General features: G+C 39.1%; 1 protein-coding gene across 1 annotated transcript in view; it reads left to right on the top strand.

Moving 5' to 3' along the window:
- LOC113407428 (leucine-rich repeat-containing protein 40-like) overlaps window positions 1-8,665 on the top strand; it is a 29,247-nt gene extending 20,582 nt beyond the window's left edge. The window contains exons 13-15 of the mRNA XM_026655937.1: window positions 2,058-2,171; window positions 5,460-5,645; window positions 8,509-8,665. Of these exons, the coding sequence (XP_026511722.1) occupies window positions 2,058-2,171; window positions 5,460-5,645; window positions 8,509-8,614 (406 nt within the window). The 3' untranslated portion in view covers window positions 8,615-8,665. The remainder of the gene's footprint in view (window positions 1-2,057; window positions 2,172-5,459; window positions 5,646-8,508) is intronic.
- Window positions 8,666-13,913: the final 5,248 nt, after the last annotated feature.

Consider the following 13,913-nt stretch of genomic DNA (forward strand, 5'->3'; position numbering starts at 1 on the left):
GAATAGGGCAGGGGGAGGGGAATGTGGGAGTGAGGCAAAGGTGCTGGAACTAGAGGTGCTGGGTGCTGCCGCATCCCCTGGCTTGAAGTGGTTTCCATTATATACAGGTTCGACGGCTTGGTTCAGTGGCTATCAGCACCCCCACTATACAAATTGTTCCAGCACCCCTGGAGTGAGGGGGGGAGGATGAGGCATGGGGTATTGGGGGGAGGGAGATGAGATGGGGAAGAAAAGGTGATAAGGAAATCGCAGGGGGAAGCAGGAGCCCAGCATGCGGTGTCCCCTGGGCAGCAGCTGGGGCTCCCCCTTTAAGCAGGCCCATCGAACCCTCAGCCTGACAAGCCATGCCCCCCTACACCTGGACCCCCTGACAAGCCCCCACACCCAGACATCCAGCCCACTGAGCCTCAACCAGCTGCACCTGGACCCCCATCCCATCAAGCCCCACTCCCCCAGCACGCAGATTCCCCCACTGAGCCCCCCACACCGACACCCCCTACCACGTTTCATCTTCCCACACCCAGACGCCCCTGCTGGGTCCCAACCACCTTCACCTGGATCCCTTGCAGAGTGCCATTGCCCATGCACCCGGAACCCCTCCTTCCAATGAGCCCCTGTGCATCCAGATCTCCCACACAGAAACTTCTCACCCCACACCTGGATCCCCCCATACTAAGCCCCTTCACCCTTGGATCCTGCTGGGCTGAGCCTGCCTGTCCGCACCTGGTGCAGAGGGGCTGGGGTCCGGGCTGTTTCTGAGGCAGACCCGACCCTTGCACTTTGTCAGGGTCAGGTGCAGCCTCACTGCCAAGTCCCTGTACCAGGGGAGGTGGGAGCTTCAGGGTGATCTCCCACCTCAATGTAGCCAGTGGCCTGTGCTCCCCACTGCCATGCCGGAGCCACATTTATTTATTGACAAATACAATTTGCAGAATTTTAAAATATTGTGTGTGTAATTTTTTTTTTATTTATTTTTTTTTGGTGCAGAATTGTTAATTTTTTGGCACAGAATTCCCTCAGGAGTAGAGATTAATAAGCTTGGAGTGTGTCCTTGGGCAACTATATTTGTAGTGGCTTCAGTAACTTCCAGTAGGCACCTTATTGTCATTCAGATAAACACATTTAATCTTCGTAACTTCTCAGGGTGTTCATTCAAGGTGGTGGAATTGTCATTGGCACTTATTACCAGGGTATAGTGCAAAGTGAAAAGTAGCCAGACACAGCACCTTGCTTTGGCTTAGTTAAATTAAAACAAGCTGGTTTAAATGTATGTGCTGCTGAAGAGGGAGAAGTGGGAGGAAGAGTTAGGCTGCAAGTTGCAGGGATGGGGTAAGACCATGTGAGGTGGTTGATGGGGAGGGAACCAGGCTGAGTGCCCCAGGAAGGGAGTGAGGGCAGATTTGTTTAGTCTAAGACTGCAACATTTAATGACCCTCATTGATTAGTCCCCCTTACTTGAGTACTATATATGAAATGGCCCATTCCGTCTCCTCGAGCCCCCTTTCTCTTCTCATTTAAGCAGCTCCTGAAAACCTTTTAAGAAAGAGGGTGGGTTTGGGCAACGTCATTGTACATATGTTCTGTGTTAGAGGTGGGGTGGGGGATGCCAGCTCTTTGCACACTTTGACTGAAATGTTCTCAACTGTAACTATATGTTATTTTAGTCCATAAACTTGGATGGATCTTTGTATGTCACTCTGACCATTGTACAATGTTGGGTACACCTTACAGTGCTATATAAATGCAATATTGAAATTATGGCAGTGACTTGATTAAAGATTTGATTTACTTAATTCCTACTCCGTACATACCGAAAGTTATTGTAAAATGAAAGTGATGCCACATTACAAAATGTTTGGGTATGTCTTTATGATAAAATCTGTTCTCTGACTGGCAAAAATCAAATGCTAAAGAAAACAATGATTTTGATGCCCATCTGCACTAACTGTGGTTTTGGCATACCCACGAGGCAGTTGACTGGTTCAGCATATTAGTAACATCAGCTCAAGGACAGACTAGCAACTTTTGCTTTCTGGAACACCTTAAATTTGCTAAAGGGTAGTGAATGCTGCTTTTCTTTGTTTACAATTCAGAAATAACTTTTTGACATCTTTACCTGAGGAAATGGAAGCACTGATAAGACTGCAAATAATAAATCTTTGCTTCAATAGGTAAGTACCCTTGCAGATAGAACTATTAACATATAATGAGAATTAGGCAAAGACCATCATGTGGTAATCCTGTTTGTGTGTTTGAAGCAATGTGCATGGGAGAATAAAAATGACAATGCTTCCCCTCCTCAATACTACTGAGCCTGTTCATATTAGGGTTCTGATTCTGCTAGTAAAGAAGTTTTGTTTCCACATCACTAATGAAAACAATGGAGAATAATTTGAGATGTTAGTTACCTCGTTTAATTGTTTTTTCAATGAGAAAAACACCTTTTTCCTGCTTTCCCAGCCTCAGTAAATACTTTAAATGTTCAAAGCATTCTGCAAATATGTTAACTAAGGAACTGGATTGCACTGCATGTCTTATTAAGCAGGTGCAAGTGTTCTTTGGTTCCATCTGCTGATAATTAACACAGGAATATTCTGTCACTGATGCTGGGAGGGGGGCACCTGATAGGAAAAATACTCTGTACTTGTGATTTTTTTTTTTTAAAGGGTGTCTGGGGGTATTTTTGAGGGTTTCCTGCTGGTCACTGGCTTCATCCTGTTTCCGTCATAGACATTTCTTGTAAAATCCTGGCCCTACTGAAGTCAATGGAGGTTTCGACTCTTCATATTTTACCAGCGATAAAGGGTTTACAGACCTGGGCTATCTACCAAAGCCTTTCACTTTCTTGACTTGTAATGAGCTTGCATCTCCCACTTTTAGTTAGTGGTGGCTCATGGTTTTAAGAAGAAACTACTTTATCATGATTTGGAGCAGGCTTGAACATTTGACACCATTGCTAAGCAGAGCTTTTCAGGGCAAACTGCTTCTTACCAAAGTGTAAACACAAACTCCTGCCCAGCTTGTTGTCTGTTTGGCAGAACACAATGTGTGAAAGTATAGATTTTGATTCCTTTTTTCCTTTTGCAAATGGCATTGCTCGGTGCTGGTTTGTTTCATATAATTTTCAGCCCATTTAAAAAAGGATCAGTTTTACAAGAAAATATAAATTGTCCCTTGTGCCTGTTCCAGGTTTTTTAATTGAAACCATATGTCAATTTGCTTGAATATATCAAAGTCAGCACTTTGCTGGATCAGGCCCTACGTGAACAGTGAATAAGGGAACTTTCTTCAGTAGCAGATAGAAGATCAGGGTTGGAAGAGACCTCAGGAGGCCATCTAGTCCAACCCCCTGCTCAAAGCAGGACCAACAGCAACTAAATCATCCCAGCCAGGGCTTTGTCAAACCTGGCCTTAAAAACCTCTAAGGATGGAGATTCCACCACTTCCCTAGGTAACCCATTCCAGTGTTTCACCACCCTCCTAGTGAAATAGTGTTTCCTAATATCCAACCTAGACCTCCCCCACGGCAACTTGAGACCATTGCTTCTTGTTCTGTCATCTGCCACCACTGAGAACAGCTGAGCTCCATCCTCTTTGGAACCCCCCCCTTCAGGTAGTTGAAGGCTGCTATCAAATCCCCCTCACTCTTCTCTTCTGCAGACTAAACAAGCCCAATTCCCTCAGCCTCTCCTCATAAGTCATGTGCCCCAGAGTGTCCCTTCCGCCTCAGCCCTCCTATCCCCCTGCCCCAGGGTACCTGGTACTAGGCTGTGATGCATAGAGATGCTAGCTTTCTCTGCCTATGCTGGTGCCAATTGGGGCCCCAACTTTTAAAACAGTTTACAAAACACAATGGGATTTATCGGCATACACTCCTCTGCATGCACAGCATGGTGCGTATTTTTCAAAGAACTTATTGCTGCAGCAAATGGCTGGTGCTTGCAGGGAGCAATATATGTCACTTGTTTCCTGAGGCATAGTTGTTATTTAGTAATAATCAGAGCTAGTTATATATTTATAACAGTGATTTAAATAGATTCCGATTGATATTTATTCTCTTTCTAATTCCCATCTCATTTGGACGCTGCAGAGAATGGCAGGCCCCTCCTGCCTTCCCTAGTGATTCCTTCCTCCAGGCAGCAATACATGCGGCTAAACCCAGTGTGGCTGGTTCCATTGCTCCGATCGAGCCTGCCCCTGCCTCTCACAAGCTATGCTTAAAGTGTTTTAAATAACAGTCTCCCAAAGCACTCCCCTTGTCTGACCACCCTGGCTGCAGCAAGACTCTTGAAAATGTTGCCATTAAAAGAGCAGAATAAAAACAGAGAGTGGGAAGAAAGACTGCCCCCCCCCCCAAAGACAAACAAACAAACAAAAAGCCACCCCCATCGTGAACTCTGATTCGATCTGTAACATCTCAGTGTTTTTCCAACAAGAAAAAAATTAATAGAATTCTGTGGGGTGGAAGTAATTTTCCTTCCGCTAAGACAGTCAACGCACATTCTGTTTAACACAGGATTGTTTTAATTGCGTTTTTTGTTTTGTTTTTTTTTAATGACTAAGTGAGGATCCGTTTTGTTTTTAAGCAGTACTGAAGGTTCTTCCTGTATTAATATTTAAAAGGAAAACACTCTTTTTGGAACCAAATCTTGCCTGTGTCTTAATTAATGAAAACAAGCTGTGAAAATGGTGGGGTGATTGTTTTTTTGCCAAATCACTGGGTGATATGCATTATGCTAGAAATACAGCTGTTAGTATTGAGCAGAATCTATAAATAGTTTGTAAATAAGTATTTCTGAAACATTTTTAAATTGTGTGGTGCCATACATCCATTACTAGTGTTTCAGAGCTGCATTAGTCAGCTGTCACGTTAAGGGAGCAGTGGGTGGATAAAATGCTGGATGATTACAAGTAACGAAGCTTCTACTTAATTTCTTTGTGCCATGGACCATAAACATGGTGTCTGTAAATGAAGGGCTCTTGTTTTAATATAGAAAGTGGTCATAAGTATAGTGGGATTTGGGGTGGGGGGTTGGTATCTGAATGGTGACAATTTTTCATGGGTATAAAACAAGCAGGATTAAGCTTGGGGAATGTAATGAATGTGTTTACAGGAACTGTTAGCTCAGACTGTAGGAGGAATATGTCCGGCTGACATCATTGCTACGCTCAGTTTTACAAAATGAGTGCTGCTGGCCTTTTGTTCTCTGTCACATAAGCACTGAGCAGTCATCATACAAATTACATTCTGCTTTTATGTTTGTGAAATAGACTAATCAGTATTACTGCCACCCTCCCAAAAATGCATGTTTAAAATGTACCTTTAATGAGTGATTATTATTAAACAAATTCAGTTAAATCTAGTCTTTCACCTCACTATTATCTGTTTTGTTACCCATTTTTTATATCTGTGTTTCTGATTTGATTCCTTAAGTGAATTTATTTTCATTTTTTGGTAGGTTTAAAATATTTCCCAATGTTCTTTATCGCATCCCAACACTTGAAACTATCCTACTCAGTAACAATCAGGTTGGATCCATAGACCCTCTGCAAATAAGGAAGATAGACAAGCTTGGCACCTTAGACCTTCAGAATAATGACCTCCTTCAAGTGCCACCAGAACTTGGAAACTGCGTAAATCTTAGGTGACTTTTTTTTTTAATACTGCACGGTAACGTGGTTTTGATAACTGTTTTTTAGGCCTTTTTTTAGTCACAAGGAAAATGGTAGAGTAACAGTGTACTTGTGTGTTGGTCTAAATTCATAAAATGCCTGACCTCTAGTCATCAGCTATGAAGCAGCTGCAATTTTTTTCATAGTTTCTCAAGAATAATTGAGAATACAGGAAATTTTTGGTTCATGATTTTATTTATCTATTTATTAAATACAAACAAAGTAACATGAAAATTATACTTTGCATTAGAGGCTAACTCACATTACATAGGGGTACTTGAATGTGGAGTTTGGCCTTGAGCATCAAACTTGACCGTTAGTCCAACTTAATAAATCCACAATTTAGGAAAATTTAGAATTAAGCTGCTGGTCTGCTCTTAACTTGCCTTATCTTTACTTACTTCAGGGATTGTTCATAACAGATGATTGTCCTCAGACTCATGTATAGTGCCCCATTTATTGACATTTGTCCCATGGCCATTTGTCAAAGGTAATTTGTTAAAAGACTTAACAGTAGGCTGCCCAAAGATTCTGCACTAAGACTGGTATCTAATATATTGATCAGTGATCAGGAAGGGGCGGGTTAGTAAAGTGTCATCATTTGCAAAGGACACAATATTTAGAGTAGACGAGTGGAAAAGCCACTGAGGAATTTCATAACAAAGATAGGTGAATGGGCAATGTGATGGCAGATGAATACAGCGGTGACATCTGTATGATAACCCATATTGGAAGGAATAATTTGAACTCCTCAACTACATTCGTAGGTTCTAAATTACTTTGCGCATTCAGGAGAAAGATCTGGATATAGTTGTATAAGCTCCATGAAAATCTCTGCTCGGTGTGCTTCAGCAGTGTTTAAATAGAAAAAAACCCCAAAATGTTAGGGTGCATAAAGAATGTGATAAAAAATAACACTGAAAAATTATATGGGCACTTTATAAATTAATTTTAGGTCCTCACCTGGCATACTCTGTTCAGTCCTGCTTGTTCAATCTCAATGTTTATCTAGAGACAAGTGGTTCAGAGATGGGGATTGCAAATTATTAGGGGCATAACAAGACTTCCTCATGAGGAGAGAATGAAAGATTTGGGACTGTTCTGGTTTAGAGAAGAGATTTAAAAAAAAGTCAAAAAATGATTGTTACAGAGAAAGTAAATTGAGAGCAAATATGTACTTTTTTTCACACTACAAGATTGGGGGGGTTGATGAAAGTGGAAAGTAACAAATTTACATTGATAAAAGGAAATGTGTGTACACGCTAGAGCTGGTCAGGAATTTTTCTACAAAACAGTTTTTGTCAGAAAATGCCAGTTAGTTGAAACCACAGCTTTTCATGGGAAAGGATGGTTTCAATGCAACTTTCATTAGGAAGGTTTCTTAGGTCCAGGGTGGGGGAAGTGAGAAAGAGAGGCCAGTGGTTAGACCACTCACCTGGGATGGAGGGCACATGCCTGGTTGTGGGAGACCCTGGGTCTCCTCCATGCCAGGTGAGTGCTTTAACTCCCGGTTAGATTCAATAGATAGCCATTTTGAGAATATAAGCTCTCAAACTTCAGGGACTAATCCAACCCCTACATGAAAGAGTTTGAATAGAAACTTGCCCTAGGGGCTGGTCATTTCACCACTGTGATGCTACTGGTGTTGACAAAGACAAGAAACTAGACTAAATGGGTCTCTGGTCTGGCAGTTCCTGTGTTTCTTCTTGCAATTCATTAAATAACATTTATTTTTTAAAATTAAGGTTTTGAAGTCGTACAGGGACAAATAACTTTTTCAGTAACCACTCTTCAGCCTACCACTAGCGTTACCAATTTAAACCATTTTTGTGAATGAAATGGAAATCTCAAGTGGGCAGACAGCTTGTATATCAAGCTTCAGTTCAACGTAGTTTAAAATGGCCGAGTTATGAACCCTAGCACTGCTTTTTCTAATAGAAGTAGCAGTTGTTCTCTTACCATAGTGGCATAAGTGAGAACCACCTGCTGCACAACTGATTTGGCTTGAGAAGAGGTGCTGAGTCACCCAAATTTCTCAGAGTAAACAGCATGCTTGTTTTTCTGACTGAGGATGTTACAAGTGACTTTGTTTTAGATTTATTGGATAATCACATTTTCAAGAACATGAATGTATGGGCTGTGAGACTCTTGCAGACTTATGGAGTGTAGTTTTCTTGTGAACTCTAAAACTACCCTATGTAGCACTGACAAATGCTGTTCATGAGTAGAATTTTAATATGTTAGTTAACACAACAAAACTACATATTTTTTCCCTATTTAGACAGGGCCTAAGGGTCTGACTAGTTCAGCAAGACACAGACCCTAGGTGATAGGGAAGGCTTGAAGGGAACATATGGGACTGTGCTCTGGTGACAGGACTTGTGCTTACCTGAGGGCCTGTGCATAACAACTGAGTTGGGAAAAGGTAACGTTGCCATTTAGCATAGCTCAGTGCTACAACCAGTTATTCCCATTGATTTTATCATTTATTTTTTATAAACGCTCCCTCTCCTCCCCCCCGCCCCCGAGGCTGGGGGTTTTACTGAACAAGTATGTGTTCCCCTAAATGTACAGCAGTACAGTAGTGCAGGGCACATGTGTATATTATGTACACACAAAACTATCCATCACTACATCTCTGTTGGCATACTATTAGCACTTGAATTAGACCAATATGAAATAGAGTAGCAGAAATTCATAATGTAGTATTACTATTCCATCTTTAAGCAGGATTCTTTTATTTTTCTGAAGAGCCATAAGTGTGCATGATGTATGAATGTGCTGGCACAAGCAAAAGCACTGACAGTAATAATTTTTATTTCTATACTTCCCCAGGACACTTCTGCTAGAAGGAAATCCATTCCGCACTCCTCGAGCAGCCATTTTGGCAAAAGGAACAGCAGCTGTACTAGAATACCTAAGAAGTCGAATTCCTACTTGATCAGAGTACACTTATTTTTTTGTTAGGCTTATGGATCAAAATACAAGCAAGATTTTTTACCATCAGAAACTCAAAGGCCATATACCATTCTAACTGACTTCCTTCCTGTTTGTCAACTATTGATTAAGCTGGCCTGTGCCATAAAGCAATTTTTATAATACTGCTTTTACTCTGCATGTTTGAAAAAAATGCCCATCCATAAAATCTCAGCTTTTCTTCCAGAGTTGCATAGATCAACATTTCAATTGAAAATACCACAATGCTAATTTTCTTTATTTGTAATGCAGTGATTTCAATGGATACTACCATTAACAATGACAATTTTTTCTACAATTCAGTTTAAAAAAAACAACTTTTTATGAATTAATTTTAGGGACACTAAAGGGGTTGCATAAAAGGTAAAAAGTAAACTTTCTGATTTTCTTAGGTTTGTATTGTCCATAGCTGTGGGACCAAATGCTTTATAGCAGGTGACCTCTTAATCAAATAGGTAAGTGTTTCACACTATCTGCCTCCTGTTAAATGCCTGAAACCTTAAATTACACACCAATGCTATAATAATGGTAAGGATACAGTATGAACTGTGCTACAAAGAGTGTGAAGAATGTGTTTACAAAAGTGATTGAATTCTACTTGTTTGACTAGTAATGAATAAATGTTTCCTGTTGGGTGTAAAAACCATTACCTTTGTTTAGTTTAATGTACCAGTCAAGCTCTCTAGCTCAATAACATTAATATATGCTTGCCATATTACATACGAATGTGTTTATTCATCCTGGAAATGGCACCTTAAGATGCATCAACACTGGTGATAAATTTGTAGGGGGAATGGGTGTGTCAACTCTGAACTGCGATGCAAATGTATATACATTGCTCTTTTTTAGGCTTTTACATGCAACAAATTGTAGACTAAATCAAAATTGATCCCATGGTGGTTTGCACTGACTGTTCTTTGAACACTTCACTTCCAAACAGTATTGAAGACTGATAGCTGCCACGTTTTTAAGGCTATATTTTCAAGGGAATTCAGTATTGTACTGAAGGTCAGGTGGCTTTTAATTCTGACAGACTAAACTACAGTACATACATTAGCAATGGGTGAACATCTCTACCTACCTTGGCTTGCAAAAGTAATTTTTCCAAGCCTTTTTCTTCGGATTGCAACCCATTTTCCCCACCCCCCAGATTGAACTTAAAAGAAAATGAGGTAAAGAGAATCCTGTGCTAATTATTAGGAATAGAAAAGCCACCTTTTGCCACATTCACCCTGCTCATGCCATTAGAAGACAGCTGAAGTGGATATCCTGTATATTATGTATGGTGTGTATAAACTATGCTTTCATTCAACACTTTTCTCTTTCTCCCTTCCCCATCTCCCATCCAACAGCAAAATTAAAAAACAATTCCAATTAAACTTTCAACCCAGTGATGGTTGAGTGGGTCCAAAATTAAGACAAAATAAATCCACCCATCCCTAATGTCTTACATTTAATGAGCACCTTTCATCATAAATGATCACAATACATGCAACAGCACTGAAATGTAACCCCTCTGGAGAGGGAGGACAGCAAACAGCTGGCACATAACACTACATAGCAATAGGAAAGGACAAGGAGGTTGGGCGTTTGAGTAGATGTGTTACTGTTTTAAGACATCGCCCCATCCAAATAAAAAAAAAAACAACAACCCAACCCCCAAAACAAATGGCAATGTATTTATGTGGGAAGGCTAATGGTTGAAGGCCAAAGTTGCCCCTATTTGAATGAATGTTACCCAGCATTTTATAGCTCTATCGAGTCTAACATTTAGATTACTGAGGCACTCTTCCAGCTTCTATACAAAGCACATTCTATATAGACACTGAATTTTAGACCTTCAGGTGCTGTAGCTTTTCTTCATACAGTTGCGATAATTTTAGAGTAGAACCTCAGACTTTCGAACACTTTGGAAATGGAGGTTGTGCGTAACTCTGAACAAACATTATGGTGGTTCTTTCAAAAGTTTGAGTTAATACAGTTTGAAATTTTACTATACAGAAGAAAAATAAAATGCTGCTTTTAACCATCTTCATTTAAATGAAACAAGCACAAAACCAGTTTCAACTTTTTTTTTAAACTTTCCCTTAATTATTTTAATAGTTTACATTTAACACACTAGTGTGCTGTATTTTTTTTTTTTTTTTTTTTTTTGTCTCTACTGCTGCCTGATTGCATACTTCCAATTCCAAATGAGGTGTGTGGTTGACTGGGCAGTTCATAACTCTGAGGTTCTACTGTATGATGCCTCACCAGAAGAATACTCAAACACTTGTTTAATGAGGGGAGAATACAGGCAAGTTTTGGTATGGGTTTGGTTTTTTTACTGTGAACTTTTTAAACGAACTGTGTCAATTAAAACTAATGGCAGAGTCTCAAGCATAATCCCCCCAGGTTAAATATTTAGTGAAGATTTGAAAACTGCATCTTTATCTTCACTACTTTTTTCCTCATTAAATCAAACAACATATTAACCAGCAGTTTAAAAGGAACTAGATAGAGACCAACAACTCTTTCCATAAGCCAGACAACACAGCAGTACAATTAATTACCTTTGAATAATTGATATCCCTTCTTATATTAAAAGATGACAAAAGTTTGTTACAATAATGTGACATTTTTATTATTTGTACAATAAAGAGACTTTTTTTTAATGTTATTCAAAACACTTTTTAAATACTGAAAAAGTTGGTACACCAAAGCCGAAAAATGGCTCTGCTATACACTGCACAGCATTGTTTTAGTCCCTGTATTTTTTTTATGTACAGAAAGCATCTGCAAAATGCATTCTAAACACAATATGCACCTTACCAATTAGTGTCAATACATAAAATAAAACTGGAAGGATACAACTTGCATGTGCAAATTAACTAACAAGATAATTGATTTCACTGAATCAATAGATTTAAAATATAGTTTTAAAGTACCTTTTTGCACATAAAATGAAGCAGCTTTCAAGTTCAGTAAGTCCTTATACTGCAAAACCATTAAATACATTCACAATCTATGTTAATAAAGTAGTAAATATTTCTTCATTCAGCTTTATTTACATCAATACTGTAATTAAACTGAAAAGTACAGTTAGTCATCTGTAATATAGCAATCTTTTTAACACATACAAAAATGACTTTTTTGTATATAATTTAAGCTCAATATCACAATTATCTCAAAATATTAATTACAATACAGCCATCTCCATCATAATTAAACATGTCTTTTATAAAATGGTAAAATTTTTAATAAAGTAAGCTGTTTGTTTTGAACTGGATACAGTACTCACAAGTAGAAAACTTAACGTAAGTCTTTGTTTTGACCATGATTTCAGAGTAAACCCACTTAGGCTAGCAAAGAGGCCTAAAAGGCCCCAATTGATAAAGATCAAGCCTCTTGTGCTGCACTGTTGTGGCTTGTTGGTGGTTCTTCATTAAATGCTTTACAAGGGGGCAAGTAAATACTATATGCAATGAAATGGAGTGCATTCATATACAGAATATCTGCTTGAATTGTCTGAGGCTATTAATGCTCATAAGAATTTCTAAAGAAACAAGGAACTGTTTAAAATGCTATAAGTATCAAATAATACCTTCTGATAATTTACTTTTGCAAAGGTGAAATTTCATTGAGGTCTGATCAAAATTCAAACTGCCACTCTGAGGAAAAGGAGCTCTGGTTACATTGCCTGGCCTCTGGGTGTCACTGTTGTGCTGCACACATATGGCTGTAAGGCCATTTATTAAGCATAGCAAAACTGGAGTCATAAAAAGACCAACTCAATTAATATCCAATCCAAACTACTGGCCTGAAAGTTGCATCATTGCTTTTATGTTTAGCTCATATTTACAGTACAGTGAAATAAACAAATCTGCTTAATAAAAAAGCAAAATTTATAATTTTATTCCACTTATTTGAAATCTAAAATGGACTGGATGACTATTTTATTTTAATACTTACATTTGGAAGTTTAAAATATAAAAAGTCCAGACACAGAAAATGAAAAGCTAGTAAGTCTATCCTACTCTTGGATGGCCAATTCAACGCCCACTGTTGGCGGTTGCAATTTTGTGTCCTTTTATGAAGATTAGCAAACGGGTGGTTATATTAATGTTTACTTTAGTCCCAATTGGGCTTGCATGGTAATTTCTGAGCACGAGGTGAATGGAGGCTGAACCCAGTACATTCACAAGCTAACTGTACAGAAAGTTGACAATACCCGTTTCTAGTTAGGAAGATGGGTGGCACAGATTGCAAAGCTAGTTGAGCTAATGGATATGACCTTAAATTCCCATTGACTTCCCTGGGAGTTGGGACATGTATCCTGGGGCAGAATCAGGTCCTATGCTTCTTTTGAATGTTCACTTGCACAGGATAGGAAGAGAAACTATGGTTTGTGAAATGAACTCAATCATTACTTTTTCTTTACTAATACACAAAATATACATCTGACCACATAAGTTGAATAACAGGGATTGGTTAGAGTTACAAGCAGGAGCAAGATGTAATGTGAGCAGTACATAGTAATAGCAGTGGCAAGCAGATTTCCTAAACATATTACATTCGATGTTTTTAACAGTTTATTGTGGTCAGATGGTTTTAGAACTGTTAAGAATTACTCGTACTCAGGGAAGTGCTCGTGGTATGAGTTTGCAGCTGTAAAAATAACCAAATGAGCTAAAGCAATTTTGTGCAAGTTTCTTCATTTTCAGAAAACCTCGTAACATCTGCCTGTGCTCTTTCAGCCTGGGAAATTCAACAGACAGCTGGCAGCTTTCTATTTTACCATTTACATGGCATTTAGTGAACTTCCTTAAAATTGTCCCTGTGTATAAATAGAGTAGAGACACTGTCAAGAAGCCGCCTTAGTTATAGTTTGAGTAGTCTCGCAGTAGCTCAGGCTGTAATATAATTGCACAAAGGAGCAGGATCATGATGAATAAAGGGACAGATATATTTTTACAAATCTGGCTTGTTAGAAAATACATTTCAGTGAATGAAAATATACTTGAAATTTTAAATTTTTTAATTACAATAAAAAACAAAAACAGAATGGGTAAAGAATTGTTATTGAGACTGGAGACTTCTTTAGGAAATGAATTGAGTCTCCTGTGGTCTTGTCTCTTTAGATATTTCTCCCATTCTGAGAATGACCTGTGGCCAGAGGTTGTTGGCTAGTACTCAATTCCAGCTGCGGCATCAACCAGTGGGATGCAACTGGGGAAAGAAGAGCTTTAGGCTCAGAACAAGCTTAGAGAAACTAACCCACACCC

This window comes from Terrapene carolina, unplaced genomic scaffold (assembly GCF_002925995.2).
Source record: "Terrapene carolina triunguis isolate 2854851 unplaced genomic scaffold, T_m_triunguis-2.0 Scaffold211, whole genome shotgun sequence".
In the NCBI taxonomy this organism is placed as follows: domain Eukaryota; kingdom Metazoa; phylum Chordata; order Testudines; family Emydidae; genus Terrapene; species Terrapene triunguis.